The sequence below is a fragment of the Phoenix dactylifera genome, chromosome 2 (genome assembly GCF_051530095.1).
Source record: "Phoenix dactylifera cultivar Ajwa chromosome 2, Ajwa_hap1_PhDact_Kaust_v1.1, whole genome shotgun sequence".
In the NCBI taxonomy this organism is placed as follows: domain Eukaryota; kingdom Viridiplantae; phylum Streptophyta; class Magnoliopsida; order Arecales; family Arecaceae; genus Phoenix; species Phoenix dactylifera.
The window spans coordinates 2274413-2293827 of record NC_143191.1 but is presented as its reverse complement, the minus strand read 5'-3'; the positions used below and the strand labels follow the sequence as shown (position 1 = coordinate 2293827).

The following is a 19415-nucleotide window of genomic DNA, read 5'->3' as shown; positions in this document are numbered from 1 at the left end:
TAATTAGCTAGAGCAGCAGATGCTATAGCGAAACTGGTTGTAAAAAAGGATAAACTGGGCCTGAGCGATGCTGAGGCAATCTTTCTTCGTCTGTCTTATTTGCTCATGGCAGCTAACTTTTACACCTTTTTAGGGTGGGAATGACTCAGAAATTTCAACCCAAGTCCAAAGACATCCGGTCAAAGTAATACAGTGGTGGTCCCCAATGCCCTCCCCCAGCCAACTAGACGCTTGGAGATCCACCAAATCAACGGCTCTCAGTGAATCACGGCACGTGAAGTTTCTGTCTCTTCCTCACGTGAAACCATGTGCCCGCGACCTTCGGCTCTATGTCTACCATAATGGTTTTATCTCCTTGATATCCAAGAGAGAAGAAATTTCTTCCATCTGCTTCCTCCTGTCTTCCAAGAAGGCTCGAAAGCTCTTCCTCCCTTGTCACTCAGACCCAAAGATCTATCTTTCTCCTCAGATCTCATCAAATGGTACGCACTTTTATCTTCCTTAATTCCTCTCAATCGTAGCATCGAACGATTTTTTTTTCCTTGATATAGCATCAAGACTCTCCATTGATTTATTTAGTCCATACCTATGTTCTAACTTATCGTTAGCTCACAATGAATTACACCACCATTTTTTTCATAGAATTTTTTATGAATAGCCATGTGTATCAAATTGGACATCGAAAAGACATAAACTGAAATTGAAGTGGGTGTTGATGTTATTTAGGATAATCAGTGGAACAACGACCATAGTTCTTATTGAAGTAGTTCTTAACAGGTTTTTAAGTGTGTTGGATTTCGGTTTATGAGCTGTTTCTGAGGAAATGCTCGGATCTGCATGAAGTTCCAGGAGCATCAAAGTAGTGGAAAACGTCGATGGAAGTATCGCAAAAGCGTTTCGTACTTTTTATTTTTTTGGGTATATCGGTCGCTCATATTAATCTGGCATGAAAACTGCAATCAACTAAGTCAATATACAATATATGGAATAAAAATGGGATACAATATCAGCCTATGTCCATAAGATCTCTCTGGAGTGATGAGCAGCAAAGAAGGCAACTCAATCAGCCGTCATGTTCACCTTTCGGTATACATGACCAGCTTGAAAGGAGTCAGGATCTCTCACCATCCGCTGTATATCGCTCGGGAGAGTATGACCGTCGATCTGTTTCGCGCTTTACACAAAGGCTCTTTCTTCATTTAGCGGAATTCCCGGAGAAACACACTCTATGGGAAACGTCTTATTGCCCTCCAGCTGCTGCCTCTCGTAAATTCTTCAACCCTCTTGACTTGACGAGGTGATGGCCAAAGCCCAACGACTAATTAAACGATTGGTTAAATCCAGCCGTTCGATGCAAGTTGATGGATGAACAGCATTGATTCAAGCATGGGCCCTTACGGTATACAAAACTCGGCTATTCTGCCTTTTGGATCGAGAAGGGAATCCCCTGCTCCTTTTTGTCTTGGTCCTTTTCAGTTGAGTTCCTTTTTGCGCTTATTTTATCTTTTCACCTGATTCTTTGGGACATCATGACCCATTGTTAAACCTAAAAGATAGGCAATGAAACCCCAATCATGGCTTTAGTGTACTTCCTTGTGGGGGATCCTGCCAAGCCAACGCAATTATCTTATCCAACTGCATAGCTTATCCTCAATTATAATATTTGTGAGATATCTTGTACATGGATCGAAGAAGGGAGGTATTTCAGAATGGTACTATGAGGATCCATGCAGGCGTGTATTTAGTCCTATATCAGTTATTCGCTAGAGAGTTTTTGGATATAGAACTAAAGAATTCAGAAAATATTTTCTGCCTAATGAAGTATTTTAAAGCTAAAAAAAAATATACAAAAAGTATGTCACACATCAACTTTCCTGCTAGGAGTGTATGTTTAACCATGACTAACCTTACATCTATTCTCACCATACCAATCTTATTCAAGATAGCCTCATGAATACTCAAGAATTAAATAATTGGTCACATCCAAAGTTGCTGTTCCTGTGGGGAATGGGGTGCGTGTGCATGCATGTGAGCTGTCTTTGGCCCATCTCTCCACCCCAAGACAATGACAAAACCTATGATCAAGTGAGTCCCAAAGACGTAGGAAAATGAGCACAGAAAGGCAAAAGAAAGCCCGCTTTATTCCTCTCCCACTTCAATAATTAAGAGTCCTTTTCATGCCAGTAGAAAATCTTGCATCGTTTAAATCAATAGCTTAATCAAGAAACCATAACTCTAAAAGCATGATATTCGTACCCACCAGTATCCTTACATCCACCCCTTTTCTTCTATTTTTAATTAAAGTTTTATGTTTGGTACAAATGGAAGCATTTCGTTTTTATTTCTTTTTTTTTCTTTTTTCCGGAGTCGCTTTTGGCGCAATATGAAAGGATGAGGAGATTTGGGGTGACAGATTGCCGGTTTCCTTTCCTGCTTTGTTAGGGTGCGAACTGCCGCTAAAAAAAAAGAAAAAAAAAAAAACAAAGAAAGAAAGAAAGAAAGAGAGGGAGATTTGGGGTGGAGAATGAAAAATTGGAGTGGGAATATCGGTGCCCTAAGAAAATGGTAATATTTAACGCTACTGGTTGGAACGGTCCGTGCACAGCTCTGCTCGCTCGGGGCTGCGGTTTTGGCGGTTGAGGTATAAAGGATTGAAATCGAAGGGCTCGGTGAGGTTTTCGCCGTCGTTTAATTTCACTCGCTTTTGATCTCGCCGTCTGCGAAGGGGAAATTTTTTCCTGAATCTTTTTTGGATCACAAAATGGATGATTTGACGCCTAGTACCAAGGTTCTCGAGCTAGATTTTCTGGGTTTTCTTTCTTTCTTTCTTTCTTTCTTTCTTTTGGATTTGATTTTATGGCAAAGATTTGATTTGGATTCTTTGTCTTGATATCTTTAAATTTTTCATCGTCTTCTCTCTTTTTTTCGTTTGGGCGAATTCTTTATTTCTCATTTGCGCTGTTATTTTAGATCTTTCTTCCTTTTTTTTCCCCCGATGATGCTAGGGATTTAGAGTGAATTATCGAGTGCCGGAGTTTGGATTTTATAGGATCATTGAAGAGCTGCATTGATGATTTTTCCTGATTTTAGTTCCTTTTTATTGGAAATAGGAATTCGCTGCTGCTATTTCCACGAATCAAATTTCTGCTTGAGTTGTGAAAACAAAAGGTTACTGTTCAAGAATGGGAGATTGAAGAATAGGTAGCAAGATTCGAAGCCATGATTTTCTTCTTCTTTTTTTACCGATTGTTTAGCATGTTCAAGAATGTGTTGAACTCGTGAAAGTAGATTATTATGATATGTTTTCAGATCTTGTTTGACTCTGACAGTAGTGAGTGTTGGGGTAACTTTGGTTTACTGTCTTAGCTTATTTACAGAACTTTGTTTATTTTGGATTGTTTAATGATCAGAGGAGCCTCTTGTTGACATGATAGAGTTTTTGACCCAATGCTATTACAATGGTCTTTACAAACATTACTTAAAACTTTATCGATGATTTAGAGTATTGTGAAAAATCATCTCAATTTATTAAATTTCCTTTACCAAAGTTGTATTCTGTCTTTGTTATTGTCACAATCTTAAAAAGTTCATTATTCTCAGTATTTTGACTTTTGCATTATTGAGTTTAAGGACTAAAATTATTCTTATTCTTTTTCCCTTTAATGCAGGGATTTGCCCTTACTTATCTTTTTGTAGAATGGAAGGCAATCTCAGGTGATTGATCTTGCCTCCACAATTGTTGTGCAAGTGTGCAACAATTCTGAAATAACTGGTTGATACGAAATGGCGACTGATGTTGATCAGACTTTTTATGGATGGTCTCAGGATGAGTCATCTGATCAAGATGGTTCTCAAGTAATTTTTTTTCCTAATCTCTCTGGATTGTTCACCATCATAATTATCTGTCTTAAATTTTCTTCCATGACTTTAGAGTGCTAAATTTTAACAGCAATTCATTCTTTTGTATATCAAACCATCTATTCTTTGCTCTTTAACCTTATTATGATGACATTGTCCAACTTGTATAAATGCTAAGTACAATGTTAAGATTTTTATGTATTACTTGTTTCAATTTGCAGTTCATATTTTATAATGTGTGTTCTTATATGTAATATACTGTATCAAATTCTACATCATATTTACAACAGAAATGGTGTGGGTTCCTTTTATTCTCTGTTTTGCTCTTATTGGTTCTATATTGTCTGTTTTCCTCCCCTTGCAGTCTCATTGCCATGTTTCTGAAGTATACACAATTGGAGCGATCTAAACTTAACACATCTGCTTATCAAGTTAGACTGCAACACAAAAAGTCTATGATGGATATAATTTTCCTAGTCTGTTGTTATTGGGGAGTTAAATGGGTGTTTGGGGCATTGTTAAGTACCTGAATATCATAGCTCTGTATTTCCTGATCTACTTCATCATTCTTCTCGCCTATAGAAATCTGAACATGTGATACATTAGCTTTCAGCTGTGGTAGGATTTCTTTTTCTCCTTTTGTGCCTTAGTTTTCTGTTGATTGATGTGGATATTATATAAATTTTAATATAAAAGGTTGGGTCAGCAGAGAATGCAGCATATGGTACAAAGGGGCCTAAGAAAGATTATTGGGATGTTATAATTGTTTAAATACATTATTTTCTTTCATTCGTGCAGAGTATTGATGCTATGAATCTGATTGCAGGAAGCTTCGGTCTCCCAAATGCTTGATCACGGGTCTATATCCTTTGGAAGATTTGCAAGTGAGCCATTGTCATGGGAGAGAAGGTCAGTCTTCGCTCATGACAGACGTCAGGAGGAACTGGAGAAAGTTAATGGCTTAGTTGCCAAAAAGAAAGCATTCTTTGAAGAATATTACAAAAGGCTTCGAGCTTTGAAGGCCTTGCAACAGAATCAGCCAACTGAGCTCACATTGGATTATGGTGGTGATGGTAGTAATTCTAGCCAGACTGGAGAAGATGATGAAACAGCTTTGCAGGTTGGAACTCTTCGAGATGAGGCAGCAGAAACTATTGATGCCTCTTCAGGGGAACCTGCAAATGAACTTACCTTCACGCAAGATATGAATTGCAGCGAAGATCTTCAAACTAGACAGTTGTATCCAGCATCCACAACATCAGATATTGACTCATTGAGAAAAAATATAGAAAAAATCGAGCTGGAGAAAAACTCTAACCATGCTGTGCGGACGCAGGACTTGGAGACAGAATCCTTATTGCCAGTAACTAGGAGCACAGAAGAAATTGAACAGAACTATATCAGTAGTGTTGATGACAAAGAGATTCTGAGGGAACAAGAGAGTTCAGTGTCTAATGTTGAACCTGGACCTGCTCCCGATGGGTCTGTCTCAAACCTGACAAATTCAAGAGCCAGTGAATCTCAGCTTGCACCAGATCACAACTTAATACCAAACAAAACCAAACTGGCTGTTGAGAAATCTCCAGACTGTAAATCAGATCCTGAAGTGAAGAAGGTTTGTCAAACTTGGATTGTCTTCTTGCATTTGTATAAAACCTTCTTGTTGCTTTGAATAGGCTGGTCAGTTTTTCTTTACTAACCAAATAAAATTAAGACTGCTAAGGACCTGAAATGTTTCTTTCAGTATGCTGCGGCCACTCCAACTCCCCAAGTAGATTCCGATGTCCAAGTTTATTTAACAATAAAGACATGCTTGGGGCATGCTCAGGCAACATCTTATTTAGGAGGATTATCTTGACAACCATGGATCATCTGGTCCAGAAATTGACCGATATAGGATTTTGGGTGCAGTGGTTTGTACACATTTTCCAACTATAATAGCTCCTCTTCCGTAATCCGGCTCAGGGCTAAACCAGGGCCTTATTCTTACTGATCATCTCCACAGAGTCCCAGCATGATTTCTTGATTAGAAAATGTTTCTCCATTTCATCCCTTTAACCATCCAGTTAGATAAAACTCATTTGTATATTACTTATGTGACCAGGGAATATATCATGGCCAGCACCCGTAGTTTGAAGAAGCATAAAAAAGAGAAATTGGCATAACCCATACTGTGGAATTTTGAAAATGTGAAATATTGCCTATCATACAGTTTTTTTTTTATAGATGTATACTCAATGTATATGCTAAGTATTGTTTTGTTCCTACTGGTCTAACATATATATTCAGTCAGGATGGTAGTTTAAGCCTCATACCATATACTGTAAGAGTGATTCTCAAGATTCTAGTCAGATCACGAGTAAACATCACACCGCATATATCCTAGAGAGCTTGTTTTATGATATTATTCTCCTTTTAAGGGCCTACAGACATCTGCATTTTATTCAAGTGATCAATGTAGATATTCAATGCGGACAGGAGGAATTGATTGTTCCCCTCTCTAGCAAATCATATTAATAAATACGTGGTTATGAATATGATTTGATGTCATGAAAATAAAGCTTCATGATGAACCGAGGAGTCTGCAACTTAAGGATTCTTTCATGCGATCGCACAATTTAGCAATTTGCTTGTCATGTTTGCTATGTTTATTTCCACATGCAAGATGGTTATCTTGATTGTTTAGAGTCATTTAAGATGCTGAAGTTACAGACCACAAGATAAGTAGACCTTTACCATCACCTATGGGGCACCGAAAGTAACAGTTGATTTTTCACACTATTTGTAATGCCCCCTCTGCTTCTGTCATTGCTTTTAATGCATATGCTTTTGTAAGATTAAATGCAGTGTTTCTTGTAGAAAACATTAGAATGTTGGAACAAAAAATCCACTTTGTTAAAGTCCAGATCAATGACATCCCAGCTGCTTTTTTCTTTTCTTTTTCCTTTTTAATACTGGATGACAAGGTTTATTTTTCATTTGATTCTATTTTCAGGAGCGTGCTGCTTCTGTTAGGACTGGCCTGGAGCTAACACATGGAACAAGGAGAGAAGTGGTTAAGTCATCGAGGGGAGCCGAACATCCAGGACAGAAGCTTATTGGCAAGGCAGATAGCAATCCCCATTCAGGCAAAGCAATTGCCAGTAAAGGCACAGGCAACAATACATCTGCCTCAGTTGCTTCGCGTAGGTCAGTTACAGAAGTACGTTCCAGTATTACTAGCGCACCACCATTTTCTCTTTCCCTGGAAAGAAGATCAGGCATTAGGGAAAGTGCGGTGAGATCGGAATCCAAAACCTCCAACAGATTAGCATCATTGCAAAATCGGGAAAATGGCGGGTCAAGTGTGCAGGTGAGTTCAGTTGGTATTTAGTGTTTGCGAGCATTTGGCTTGGTGCATTTCCTATCTGCTTTTGATGTTCTTTTTCTTCCAAGTAATCTGTGTATTTTCTTGCTCCACTTGATGTTTTCTGTCAAAGTCATCTCAAGCCATGTAATTCAAGAATCCATGAAATGTAGAGAGCACAAAATTTTAACATTTATAGAGCCAGTTCAAATTTCTTTTTCCTATGTCATGTTCTAGGGGCCACATGATGTAATTACTAGCATTTCCTGTAGTTACTCACGGATGGTGCTGTGGCTACAGTGTCTTTACTGATTTGCTCAATATTGTAATCTTTGCACCTTCAAACTCACTTTTTCCTTTTTTTCTTATTCTGAAGAACACTGGTACGTCTTCTGATTTCAATTATCGTGATAATCTTGCTGTGATCGCTGATTCGCTATCCCAATTGCCATTTTTATAGGGTGGTACAAAGAAGACAATTGCAACCTGTTGCGTGAAGTGCCGAGGACTACAAAATAAAAGGTCAATCTTGTTACAAGATCATGGCATCATTTTGAGAAGACATATGTTGCACTTTAGATACTCATATTGTTGCACTGCAATATCTGCATTTAATTTTCAGGGACTGCAAAGAAGTGATAAAAAAATCTTTGCCATCGGAGAGCCAGGTGACCAGCCTGAAGGGCAGAGATGCGCATGTTCTCAGACAATCCAAGTCAAGGTTAAAAGCTCAACTGCATACGAGATTATTATTTTCTAATGTTTTTCACTTGTTTTCCAATCGTGCATTAGAAGACTAAAATCCAAAAACATTTTTTTTTACATTTCCAGATCAAATAACCTTCCTGTGAGGAACAAGTCTAACTCTGATGGTGGATCTGAAGTACAGTTCATGAATACCATCCAAAGGAACAAACCAAAGGAGGTAAAATGGCATACATTAGATGCTTCTCTTGTTCAGCAAATTTTATGTTTAGGTGCCATGCCTAGTTGGGACAAGCAAAAGTTGTTTTACCTAGTAATCATATATTGATTCCATTTTACTATTTTCTCCTGAAATTTGATAATGCAAAGAGGTAAATGGTCTACTTTAACAACTTTTTGTGCTGATTGTTTGTTTTATGTTTCATGCATAATTTGGCAATCTAAAGAAAAAATTTTGACTTCATGTGATCAAACATATATTATTCCTCCAAACAGTTAAAGTATCATAATAATTTCCTAGCAAGGGAAAGTGTCATATTGACATGATCAGATGTGGTTAAAATATGGAGATAAATTTAACCATCCCAGTAATATGGGGTTGCCTTCACAAAATCTGCTTCACTAGTGGTTTTCATTCGACATCCAGTCTTTCATAATGGAATACCTTAAGCAAACATTTGTCACTTATTTCTCTTCTCTGTATAATTTATTAGGATTTCGCCAACAATCTCTTGTAATGAGCTGTATCAATTTACACATATCTGGACCATGAAGTTTTTCCTCAGTTTATCCTCTTGGTGTTATTCCTATTACTGTTTCAAAGTTATCATTGAACTTTATCCTTAGTTTTGCAATTCATTCAATTCAACTTCCTCATGTGTGTTAGGTTTACCATATGCTCAAGGGCCTGTTCCACCACCTAACATACTAATTATATAAAATAAAGCCATCTTTGTGGTCATCTAATATTTTATGTTTGCTCCTGATCCTTTGAGGAAATATGGTCTTTGTAATCTGGCCAGTCGGATAGAAGAATAGATTCGGTTGCAATTTATTCAATAATACATTCATCAATCAGTAGACTCTAGTAATGTCAAAACTGTCAGTATGATTTTGTCATATTAATGTTCAACAGTACAGCCAGTTTAATGCTAATTTAGATTTATGATATCTGAGCAAATCAGACTGATGATTTGGCACCATAGTACTCATCTCGTGGATGTGAATTATCCATTGTTTTGAATCTATACAATTTTACCCTAAGATTTAGATGTTTCTTTTCTGTTTTTAATTGTTGTGCTGGTTGTCCCATTTAATAATGTTTTTGGAACTCTTATATGTTGTAATTGCAATTAGAAAGTTGAGGCTTTAATGTGTGATGCATTTTCTGCAAGTAGGAAGACATCGTTTGAGTTCCTGAAGTATTAAAGCATGTAATCTCATGTAAACGAGAGGGTTTTAGTTTTTGATTCATAGTCGAGGGGACTCTCTTGTGATGTGTGGAACATAGTGGCTATACATTACACTCAGCACAACTGATCGACATGCGGCATTGCAACTCAAATAGTTCTTGGTGGTTGAGTCTCGTGGATGAGGAGGGGGTTTCCTGTGACATAGAGGAGGCCATCTCTAAAGTTTCTGCAGTAACTCTTCCACTGGCAACAGACCTTGCTTTATCTTACTAGCAGAGCTGGAAACGTAGCACTTTTCTAGATTGTCGTAAATTCTCTCTTAGATGTTTTGTGATTCTCATGGAGTTGATTGTGCAGGAAAAAGGGGACATAAGGTTGAAGGAGCCTCGAGGACCTACTAAGAAGATCGTTACTCCTGTCACTGGAAATCCTGGGACACGGTATAAAAATGTGAGATTCATTCCCATGTATCCAATAATCATTATTATTGAAGAACAGTAGTTCATCGTGAAACCGTCTGTTGTTGCTACTGAGCAGTAGTGCCTGGCAAACATCAGATGACTGATAACTGTGGGTCTGACACATTCCTGCGAGGGTAACACCTTCTTTTGACACTTGCACAACGGGCAGTGTTATCTTGTGGAAAATAGGAGTCATGCATCTTTTTCTACTCACTGTTATTCTGAAAACTACAGGCATTTCAATCCTGGACTGGTGTGCAATCAAATGGTGGGAGGAAATCCCAAGCCAATAGTATGTCACTGGATGGGAGGAAGCCAAAGTACGCCACTCTTTTGCACCCATTGAAGCTTCTAGTATTGAGGCCTTACTGCTTACTTTTTTTTTCATGTTGTCTATACAGGCGTGGAACACCACCGTGGCGATGACTTATCTGAAGATGCAAAGCCTCGGGCTTTCTGATTAGTAGGAACATTGCATCTGATAGCTGCATTCATGCATGCGAAGTAGTATCAGTACCTGTCTACTGAGTATTGTTGTAATATCTCCGCTGAGTGTTGTTATAATGCCTTATTTCTCTCGTAGTTACCATGGCTGCTGCTGCTGAACGGTGTCAATCTGTAGTTAGTTCTTGAGTTGCTTTAGAGAGGTGGTCCTGTTGCTAGAAGTGCCATCAGATATTCTAAAGATAGTGTATAGCTAAAAGGGAAATGGATGGACTTAGAGAAATAGAGGTCGAACATACTAGATTGTGAAACTTCTAGTTTTGATTGATGTGCTCTGCTTTATGGTGGTCATTCAAATGGATTTCCCGACCTGCAGCCCAAGCAAACAAAATAAGCTGGCTAAAAGTGTACTCTATTTCAGGAATAAAGTCTCTTGATGCTTGGGAGAAAGGGTTCTCATTGGTGCAATTCTTTTAAAATGAAGCTCCACAAAGAACAACTTTCATCGATAAGGTTGGTAAATCAGTTTGTTCCAAAATGTGCTTCACATGTTCTTCGTGCAATCGATGAAAATTTTATTGATTGTTAATATAATCAGTACAACATTCTAAGATATACTTTTCGACTTCTATCTTCTTCAATAATGCAAATGTTATCCTTGGAAAGAATGGATAATGCTAGTGCCGCAGAATATGAATTACATTTAGGTGTCACTGTTGGATTCTGCACCTCTGGGTTTTTATCTTCCTAATGCTGTCTTATCAGAGATTTGTTTCCACTGCATAAAACCCTTTTCAACAAGCCTTGAACGTGTGAAGAAAATGAGATGAAGAGTTGCGCTAGGAACAGAAGTAGTCATATGTGGCCGTGTGGGCACCGTAGAGTATCGCCTAGGAATTTCTTCTTTTCTAAAAGGTAGGACAGTAGGGAAAGACAGGAGGGGACTCTAGTAGTAGAAGTCCCCTGCCATCTTGCCTCGTTTCTTACCGTTTCAAGATTTGTATCAGGGGTACATGATATTAAAAAAATAGTTCCCAATAGGATTTCTGTTCCTTTCTATCTGGCAATATAGAAAGAGGTTTGTAGTTGCTGACATGGCATTCCAGAACATCATGTTATATTAGCAAGTAAATTGGTGAGGCACTATGTATGTATAATGTATTATTAAAGTATTTTGTTTTTTTTTTTCACAAGACAAGTAGCCATCTTTCTTCAATACGGATTACGGTTCACAGTATCTTAGATGATTTTTTTTTTTGTTTTTTTACCTCGAGAGGTGCTTCACAGGACACGAGTACGGACACACCCAATAAAATTTGAAAACAAAATATCGCGGAGAGCTGTAGGTAGCTCTCCCTCCTGCATCCATAGAGTACTGCTTGAGTGACTAGCCATATAAGAAGCCACCCAATCTGTGACTCTGTTGGCCTCTCTATAAACATGCTATATCTTAGAAACATGCTATATCTTAGAAGATCTTATCCTACTTATTTGGTATCATAACAGGTCATCTATTTTTTTTTCAACCAAGACAATAACCAAAGATGTCAAAGAAGTATAGTTCTATATCCTACTTTACCATCATGTTATTAACATCGGATCCCGACATGATGCATGCACCATCATCCCCATTTTGAAAACTAGAAATCACCTAACCATGTTGATGTTGGGCTGTAGAAACCTTCTACTACTAGATATCCATATCTAATGAGGGTTTTAGTATGAAGCGGTTGATACAAAATGTTAAGCATATGACCTATATGTGACCAAAGTGATTGGGAGACTTGCCTTCTAAAAGTCTTTCTACTCATCCATATTTTCCTTGACTAAAGTTTGGGAAATACAGTACACATGGTGTGAAGACAGATGACAACCTAACCAAATCCTCACCATATGCATGGAAGTTTAAGTTTTACATAAGCTTGCAATTTTTATTTTATTATAATAAAATTTACTAAATATTTTTTAATAGTATTATATCAAAATTTTGACCTGTGTAAGGCCATAGGTGCAAATATATCTATTTGGTCATTTGTAAGCCTTAGTAAGAAAAGATAATAACTAAATTTGAATTAATAGAAGTGGCTTTTCAGGTCATGCTTGTCTATAGAGAGGCTAACAGGACTGCAGACTGGATGGCCTCGTACGTGACGAAGCACTATGGAGACACTTTTTGGATTGGAGAGAATGAGCTGCCCAGTGCGTTCTATGATATATTGTATCTTAATTTTTTTAAATATATCCGTATTAGAAGTGTATGAATCATCTGTGTCAAAATTTTTTTTTTTTTATGTAAAACGGATTCTATAAGGATCAAGAGACACTTATTTGCCATAAATTTATTTTTCAGATTTTTGATCATGATTTTTTCACACAAATTATTTCATAAAAAGCAGCCAATCTCAAATAAGTGGTCCAGATTGTTGCTCATAAAACCATCGAACAAGTCCATGAATTTTGTGGTCCAGATTGTTGATCAAGCAAATTACATTAGCCTACATTAGCCCACATGTTTCTTTTTGCACAAGGATTGAATAATAATTCTGAATAATAATTTTAATCAAACTTGCCTACTTCCACGTCGTTCGAACAAGAACCGGGAACCTTCGCCAGCCACGCTTCCAGACACGTGGCACCTTTTCCTACCGTCCAACCCACCAAACACGAATCCAAGCTTCCAGAACCATCGTTTATTCCTAAATTACCCCTAACATTTTCAAATCTTCTATTACAATAAAGGTGGATAACAATGCCATTTCAAGAGTTGGGGAGGGTATTGTAATAATTTCAGCGAACACCTATATATATATAAGGGGGAGCGGCACGCGACCCCTGGGAAATCATAGTTGCTGGTTGGAGGCGGCGCCGAGAGGGTAGTCGGTCTTTGCCGCGTGAAAGGAGCAAACCCTAACCCTAGATCTCAAATGGCGTCGTTCGCGGAGGCTCCTCCCGGCGATCCGAAGGCCGGGGAGAAGATCTTCAAGACCAAGTGCGCCCAGTGCCACACCGTCGAGAAGGGGGCCGGCCACAAGCAAGGTGAACCTCTCCCCCTTCCACGATCTCCGTGTATTTCTCTTGATCTTTTTATGTGCGATTGATTTAGATCTAATGTGTTGTTTTCCACTGATTTTTGTGAGAGTCCTTTGTTCGAATTTGTTTGATTTGAACCTTCTCTGATCGGTGTTCTGTGGTTCCGAAGCTCGATCTGTAGGTTCTAGGCCTATGAAATTTTGCTTCCTTGTTGTTTTCTTTCTTTTTTTTTCCCAGGTGATTGTTGTTTCTTAATTTATTTTTATGTGACCGATGATTTTCTTTCCGGCGTTATTTTATGCTGAATATTCTGTAGTTGAAGTCTTCGAGGGTTTCTGTTGGATTTGCAAACTCCAATATATTCCCCTTCTGTTTGTGGGGGTTATCTTTAATCTATATGTTTGCTGATCTCATGGCATTCTTTTTTATATACAGCAAAAGTTTTGATGTGGCTTCTACCCCCAATAAAAAGTTTTAATGTGGCTGGTACTAGGGCCCCAGAATTCATTGCTTGAGATTTGCTGAATCCAGTGAACACCTGATACGTCTCTATTGTCTTTCATAATTAGACACTGCTAATTTTGGAAATAAGGATTGTTGCCCGATTTCATAGTTGGCTTGTTTCTTTTCTTTCCTTTTGTGCTTTGAGGTTAATTAGCATCAAAATAAACCATGTATGCTGGTGTAAGAAATTATCTTGAATGAGAATTCTGCCATTGAGGCTTTGGGAGATAAAAAGAGGATCGACTTTTATTATTGGTTACGTATCAAAACCAGTGAGTTTCATAGTGCTCATAATTCATAGCATTTGTTGATGATCTGTGGACTGGTAAAAAATTATTTCCTGTTTTCATTCACAAACTCATGTTTACATTTGCTATTTCCAATGTTTTGGCCGTCTTTATGTGCATTTAATGCAACAACTTCATCCGTCCTTCTTTGGCTAGTAATAGTTTAGTGTTAATTGTGCATAAATTTTTGTGACAATTTTTTCGTTTTGCTCTGTATGCAGGACCTAATTTGAATGGACTTTTTGGGAGGCAATCTGGTACTACACCTGGCTATTCATACTCTTCTGCAAACAAGAACATGGCTGTGACGTGGGAGGAGTCAACTTTGTATGATTACTTGCTTAATCCTAAAAAGGTGTGGAATCCAAACTCAATATCATTGATTACATATCGAACTCAGTTATTTGTTTATTGTGTTATTATTTATAAGATATGCAACATGATAGCTAACACAAGCATTCAATTTTTTTAATCAACCAGTTCAGATTTTTTTTTTCATATACATGTTAGGAAGGGTTGTGTAATCTAGATTTTCCACCTGAACTAAGACAGTAATATCAGAGACGAATTGGCACTAATTTTAGTAGGATCTTCTTGGTTGCTAGAATCATTATTTTATTGGAAAGATCTGTGGATTCTACATATTGGATATTAAGGAGTCAATTATGTATTAATATATTTCTTTGCTGTCAAAAAATCCACTGGAATAGTGAAATATATACAAGGCATGAAGTATGTGAGGGACATATTGTATTCCTAAGAGGCATAGATAACCTTTATTCAGTATTCTGATTGATTTATAATTTAGTAAATCAATTGATTTTAGGACATACTACTTTTTGAGGTACTTTTTCCCCTCTTCTTCTTTTGAAAGAAATCAGTTGAATCAGTGAAATGATAGCTTCTGTTGAATTCTGCATAAAGTTGGATTCAGCAGTGGGTGGGGAATGGCTTGTGTTTTAGTGATTGTTCACAGCTTTAGGTGCTTAAATGGTTAAATATTCTGGTGGATATCTTTGTCTCTTTAAATTTGTCGTGACTGCTGGGTTGGATTAATCAACTTATCATGCTTGATATACAGAATCAGGCTGATCATTAGGAAATGGTGGAAAACTTGGCTGATATGGGGTTTCCAATGAGCTTCTAAAATGACTAGGTACATGATCTTTTAGTTTTTCTTTTCTCTCTCATAAATGGAGTGTGGACCATGCTTAGGGTTGTCATCATGCTAGCTGGGCTTACGCCAAACCTTAACCTGATCTGGAACCATAGGCTTCATGAATTGGGCATGGTACCAACTGTATATGTCACTCCTCTTCGTTCTTGTCAAGTGGCTATATTGTTAGCTTTGTTTTTAAAGTTTTTTTTTACATCTATTGGTTTTCTTTTTTTTTTTTCTTTTCCATGTCGTGCAATTTTAAGTTAGAAAATTAAAATAGTTTAGAACCTGAAGAAGGCTTGTTGGAGTTTCATCATTGGAGATGAAACAGGAATGGCTTAGTAATCTTGTTAACTAGGATGTGTTTTACATGATTGATAGTGAATTGTGGTGGTATATGGCGAGGCAGAATGTCTACCATGATCCACCATTGTAAGCTAGATAAAATTTGATTTGATTTTGTTGTATAGCTAGACTAGTAGGTAACCAGCTTGTTCTTGCTACTGGATCTAGTGCCAAGGCAGCTAAAGTTTGCAAGAATCATTTTTATTGGTCGCAACACTTTTCATGTAACTAAGGAGTTTATAGCTTAGTGAACTTGTGAGCTAGGTTATATTTTATAGTTAATGGTGTATGCTGGAAAGTGGAATGTCCACCAAGATTCACCATGATAAGTTGGATATGTCTTGATTTGATATAGTTGTGCTGTAAACTAGTGGCTCACTAGCTTGTTCTACCTACTTGACCTAGTACCTTGGCAGCTAAGGTCAGCATGTATAAGTTTTAATGATGTGAACACTTTTTTGTTTGGGGAAAAGAAAACATGGCTAGCAGCATCCACATTGACAAACAATGTTGACACTTTCATGGAACGAAGAAGCTAACAACAAAGTAGTTGATACCAACGCCGGCGGAACCAATTCGAACCGGCCAGTTCCGTCCGTTTCGAATTGTACCGGTGGCTTAGAAAACGAGACGCATTCCCGGAGACGGAGAAGGAGAAGGAAAGAGAGAGCGAGCGGGGAAGGGAGGGAGGGAGAGGATGCTGGCGGAGCCCGGTGTAGGCCGTGAGGGGGCTAGCGCCGGCGAAGAAGGCCTCTTAAGCGAAACAAACGGTCGGTCACTTAAAAAAATTCATGATTCGTAAGTAAAGTTAGCAAATCGATTGTCGACTTCACTTACGAATTCACAAATTTTTTAAGCAGCCTTTTTCTCTAGCACCGGCCCCCTTGCAGCCTCCGTCGAGCTCCGCCGACTCTCCTTCGGCGTTCTCTCCCTCCCTGCCTCTCTCTCTCTCTTTTCCTCTCTCGTTTTGCCACTCCCTTGTCTGTTCACTGTGTTGGTACGGGCTTGGCACGATGCGGGCCCATACCAAACTGTCCTGTCGAAGAACCGGTACAGAGTCCGGTACCGATTTCTCCGATCTTGGTTGATACATTAGTTGGTGGGAAATGCACATGGGACCTTGAGAGCGTGGCAATGGGTGTCTATAACCTGTTTCCTGAATGTAGCCAAAATTCTTTACTTGAGATCCAAGGAAATGAACTTGAGTAGCTTCTAGGTTGTTTGGGTCCTAGAAGCACATGCTAGAAGCTTTCAGCCGGGTCCGGTACCTATAAGAGGGAATTGATTTGCGAGAGCGAGAGGGCAGAGGGTCATAGGGCACAATCCATACCGGATTAAAGAATGGCCTCTTGTAGTCTTTTTTTTTCTTTTTCAAAAAAAAAAATCCCACCAGATCGGACCTGCAACTCTTGTACTCCCTCTCCCTTTTGCTTGCTCCCTCCCTTCTCCTATGATGTCTTCTGAACCGATGTTGCCAGATTTAGCTAGAAATTCCCAAACATGCCTAATTGGTTATATATATCCACAACCCAAGATGCTTTGGAAGTGTTTGAAAATATATTTTGGCACAGGCCTGTTGCTTCCCATGATTGAGGGTGCTCTTGACCTCACAGATTCTAGATGATGATGACGTAATTTTGTTTACTTGCTGGGACGAATTTTTTGGGGGGTTGGTTTTGAAAAGCTCACGAGTAGATGATATCTATTTAGATTTGCATTATGGTGGCAATTTAATGTTGCAATGTTATATACTCTGCCAAGTTATGGCTGTGTTGAGATCAAAGCTTTTCTTCTTCACGGGAGTCTTTTACTGAAGCCTTGTTCATCGTGGTTCATGGAGATGGATGGAAGGATTGTCTCTGGATAGAAATGTGACGGTGGGCTGGGGATGAGGTGGGGCCATGGAGTCTAATTAGGTGAGGCAAACTGTTTTTTCCCCAAAATTATAAATTGTTTTGTTACCTGTTCATGGGTACACAAATGCCTTACCTGTAAGGAGCCTATGGATGAAGCATTAATTTTATGCGCGGGTCTGCCTAGGCTGTTATGCCACATATATCATGCTCGATGATTGCTTGTATCTAATGAGAAAAAAAGGTAAACTTATAATGTTAAGTATTGCACGTCTCATGCTATGCTATGTCACAATCATCTCTCCGTTTCTACCCAATGAGTGAGAGAGAGACTTATGATCCTAAGATTTGCATGCCTCATGCTATTATCACAGTCATCTCTCCATTCCGCCCATAACTAAATCATATCTCGTCCAAGATTCTTCGTACTGGTTACATTCAATTTTATCTCTGCAATTTTTTCGCATTCTCATTGTTCTTTAGGGGTGTAGGGAACTGGAACTGGAGAAGTGTTAAATTATTTTGTGTGCATTCGTGGTTCTCTTTCCATAATCATTATTTGTAGTTTTCCGCATGTAACGACAATGAACACACATTTGGAAACTATGTGGAAATCTTGTATGATGTCTCATGGGCGTTTTCTGGTTGTGCAGTACATTCCGGGTACCAAGATGGTTTTCCCTGGACTGAAGAAGCCGAAAGAGCGTGCGGACCTTATTGCTTATCTCAAAGAGTCCACAGCACCTTAAATCCGTTGCATCCTATTATGCTGCGGACAAATTTTTTGGGCTAATAAGACCTATAGGGTCACCTTGCTTTTTTCAAAGCAGTGGAGCCATGATAACATTTATTCTTTAACGAGTTCCTCTTGAATTGTTTCCCTCCATCATGGGATTGTTTCCCTGAGATAAATTTATTTTGACTGTAAAATTTAGCCTTGCATCATTTTCAGGAATACACACTTGTGGTGAGATTATTTGTGACATCCAGCAAATGCCCCAAAATAAACAAATAACAATTATTCAGGACAATCGTTTCCTGCTTCGGATGTTGTACGCAGGAACTTGTTTGTGGTCGGTTTGCTTGTTATGATTTTTGAGGATTGGAGATGGGGATGGGGATTGGGCTGGACTTTGGGAAAACGTGGTTGGGTGTTTGGAGCTTGTTCTGCTGGCAATTTATGTTTTGTGTGGCTCTCGCCTATGTGGGTATTGGCAAAAGTTTAGTTTCCTTGGGGAAACAGAGCTTTTTAACCCAGTTTTGGGACTTTATAGATGTTTTAAAAAAAAAGCTCCCTATTAGCACATACCATCATTATATATCATTATATTATTTTGTTAGCATAATTTTTGGAGATCATATAACAATCTATATCATTTATAATATTTTTTTATTAACATAATTGTATATTAATTTATATTATTTTTTAATGATTTTGTTAGAGTAATTTTGTAGATCATGTGATTTGTATTAGTCTATATTAGTTTTTTATATAAAGTCTATCTATGTGTATAGTATTTGAGATATACAGAGATGGCAGAATAGAGAAATAAAATTATATATTTTTTAAATATTTTAATATGGTATTAGAGCTATCGATTATCTAATTTGCTGTTGCCATTTCTTTCGTTTTTGTAATGGTTGTCGTTGCCATGTCTAAAAGTTTGGAAGATTTTTATTTTTGATTTATTATTTTTTTTTTGGATGAATCTACATTCGAAGATTTTCTATTTTTTGGTGTATTTGTAGATCCTCTATTTTCTAGTGAGTCAGATTTCATATTTTTTAGTAGATCTATGTCCTCTATTTTTGAGAGTTTAATTTTTGAACTTTTTTTTCCAACAGATTTACAGCTTTTTCACATCGTTTTTCTTCTCAATTTCAAAACTTCAGTTGTTTATTCTCACAGTTGTTGGACCTCTTTCATTTCCAATTTTATTTACTGTCTCCAGCTTCTTTACCATCCATTTCGAGATATTTTGTATGGTACTTCCATCTATGAGAATTGTCG

General features: G+C 38.0%; 2 protein-coding genes across 11 annotated transcripts; both read left to right on the top strand.

The window, feature by feature from the left end:
* The first annotated feature begins 316 nt into the window (after window positions 1-316).
* LOC103719493 (uncharacterized) lies at window positions 317-10839 on the top strand. 9 transcript variants are annotated; one of them, XM_088714934.2, is made up of 11 exons: window positions 361-482; window positions 3111-3201; window positions 3669-3855; window positions 4685-5473; window positions 6854-7210; window positions 7665-7726; window positions 7827-7925; window positions 8036-8129; window positions 9679-9771; window positions 10017-10102; window positions 10184-10839. In XM_088714934.2, exons 3-11 carry the CDS (start codon window positions 3784-3786, stop codon window positions 10206-10208), a joined length of 1677 nt encoding a protein of 558 aa, XP_088571060.2. In that variant the 5' UTR covers window positions 361-482; window positions 3111-3201; window positions 3669-3783; the 3' UTR covers window positions 10209-10839. The 9 variants fall into 9 exon arrangements, with proteins under 9 accessions (XP_088571055.2, XP_088571060.2, XP_088571058.2 ...); XM_088714932.2 differs by lacking the exon at window positions 361-482 and adding an exon at window positions 2574-2641; XM_088714931.2 differs by lacking the exon at window positions 361-482 and adding an exon at window positions 2584-2669.
* Window positions 10840-12965: 2126 nt separating this feature from the next.
* CYTC-2 (cytochrome c-2) lies at window positions 12966-18459 on the top strand. 2 transcript variants are annotated; one of them, XR_015974906.2, is made up of 4 exons: window positions 13052-13262; window positions 14269-14402; window positions 15129-15203; window positions 18058-18459. XR_015974906.2 is itself a non-coding variant. In XM_008808763.5 (3 exons), the coding sequence occupies exons 1-3, from the start codon at window positions 13151-13153 to the stop codon at window positions 18151-18153; spliced, it is 342 nt and encodes a 113-aa protein (XP_008806985.1). In that variant the 5' UTR covers window positions 12966-13150; the 3' UTR covers window positions 18154-18459. The 2 variants fall into 2 exon arrangements, 1 of the variants encoding a protein (XP_008806985.1); XM_008808763.5 differs by lacking the exon at window positions 15129-15203 and having other exon boundaries at window positions 12966-13262.
* The last annotated feature ends 956 nt before the right edge of the window (window positions 18460-19415 follow it).

Bases quoted from the DNA above. Each gene is read 5' to 3' on its own strand.
- LOC103719493 (XM_088714929.2), top strand. From the start codon at position 3,784: ATGGCGACTGATGTTGATCAGACTTTTTATGGATGGTCTCAGGATGAG. The intron at 5,474-6,853 runs GTTTGTCAAACT...TTCTATTTTCAG, and splicing joins CAGATCCTGAAGTGAAGAAG to GAGCGTGCTGCTTCTGTTAG. The intron at 7,727-7,826 runs GTCAATCTTGTT...TTTAATTTTCAG, and splicing joins CGAGGACTACAAAATAAAAG to GGACTGCAAAGAAGTGATAA.
- CYTC-2 (XM_008808763.5), top strand. From the start codon at position 13,151: ATGGCGTCGTTCGCGGAGGCTCCTCCCGGCGATCCGAAGGCCGGGGAG. The intron at 13,263-14,268 runs GTGAACCTCTCC...CTCTGTATGCAG, and splicing joins GGGGGCCGGCCACAAGCAAG to GACCTAATTTGAATGGACTT. The intron at 14,403-18,057 runs GTGTGGAATCCA...CTGGTTGTGCAG, and splicing joins ACTTGCTTAATCCTAAAAAG to TACATTCCGGGTACCAAGAT.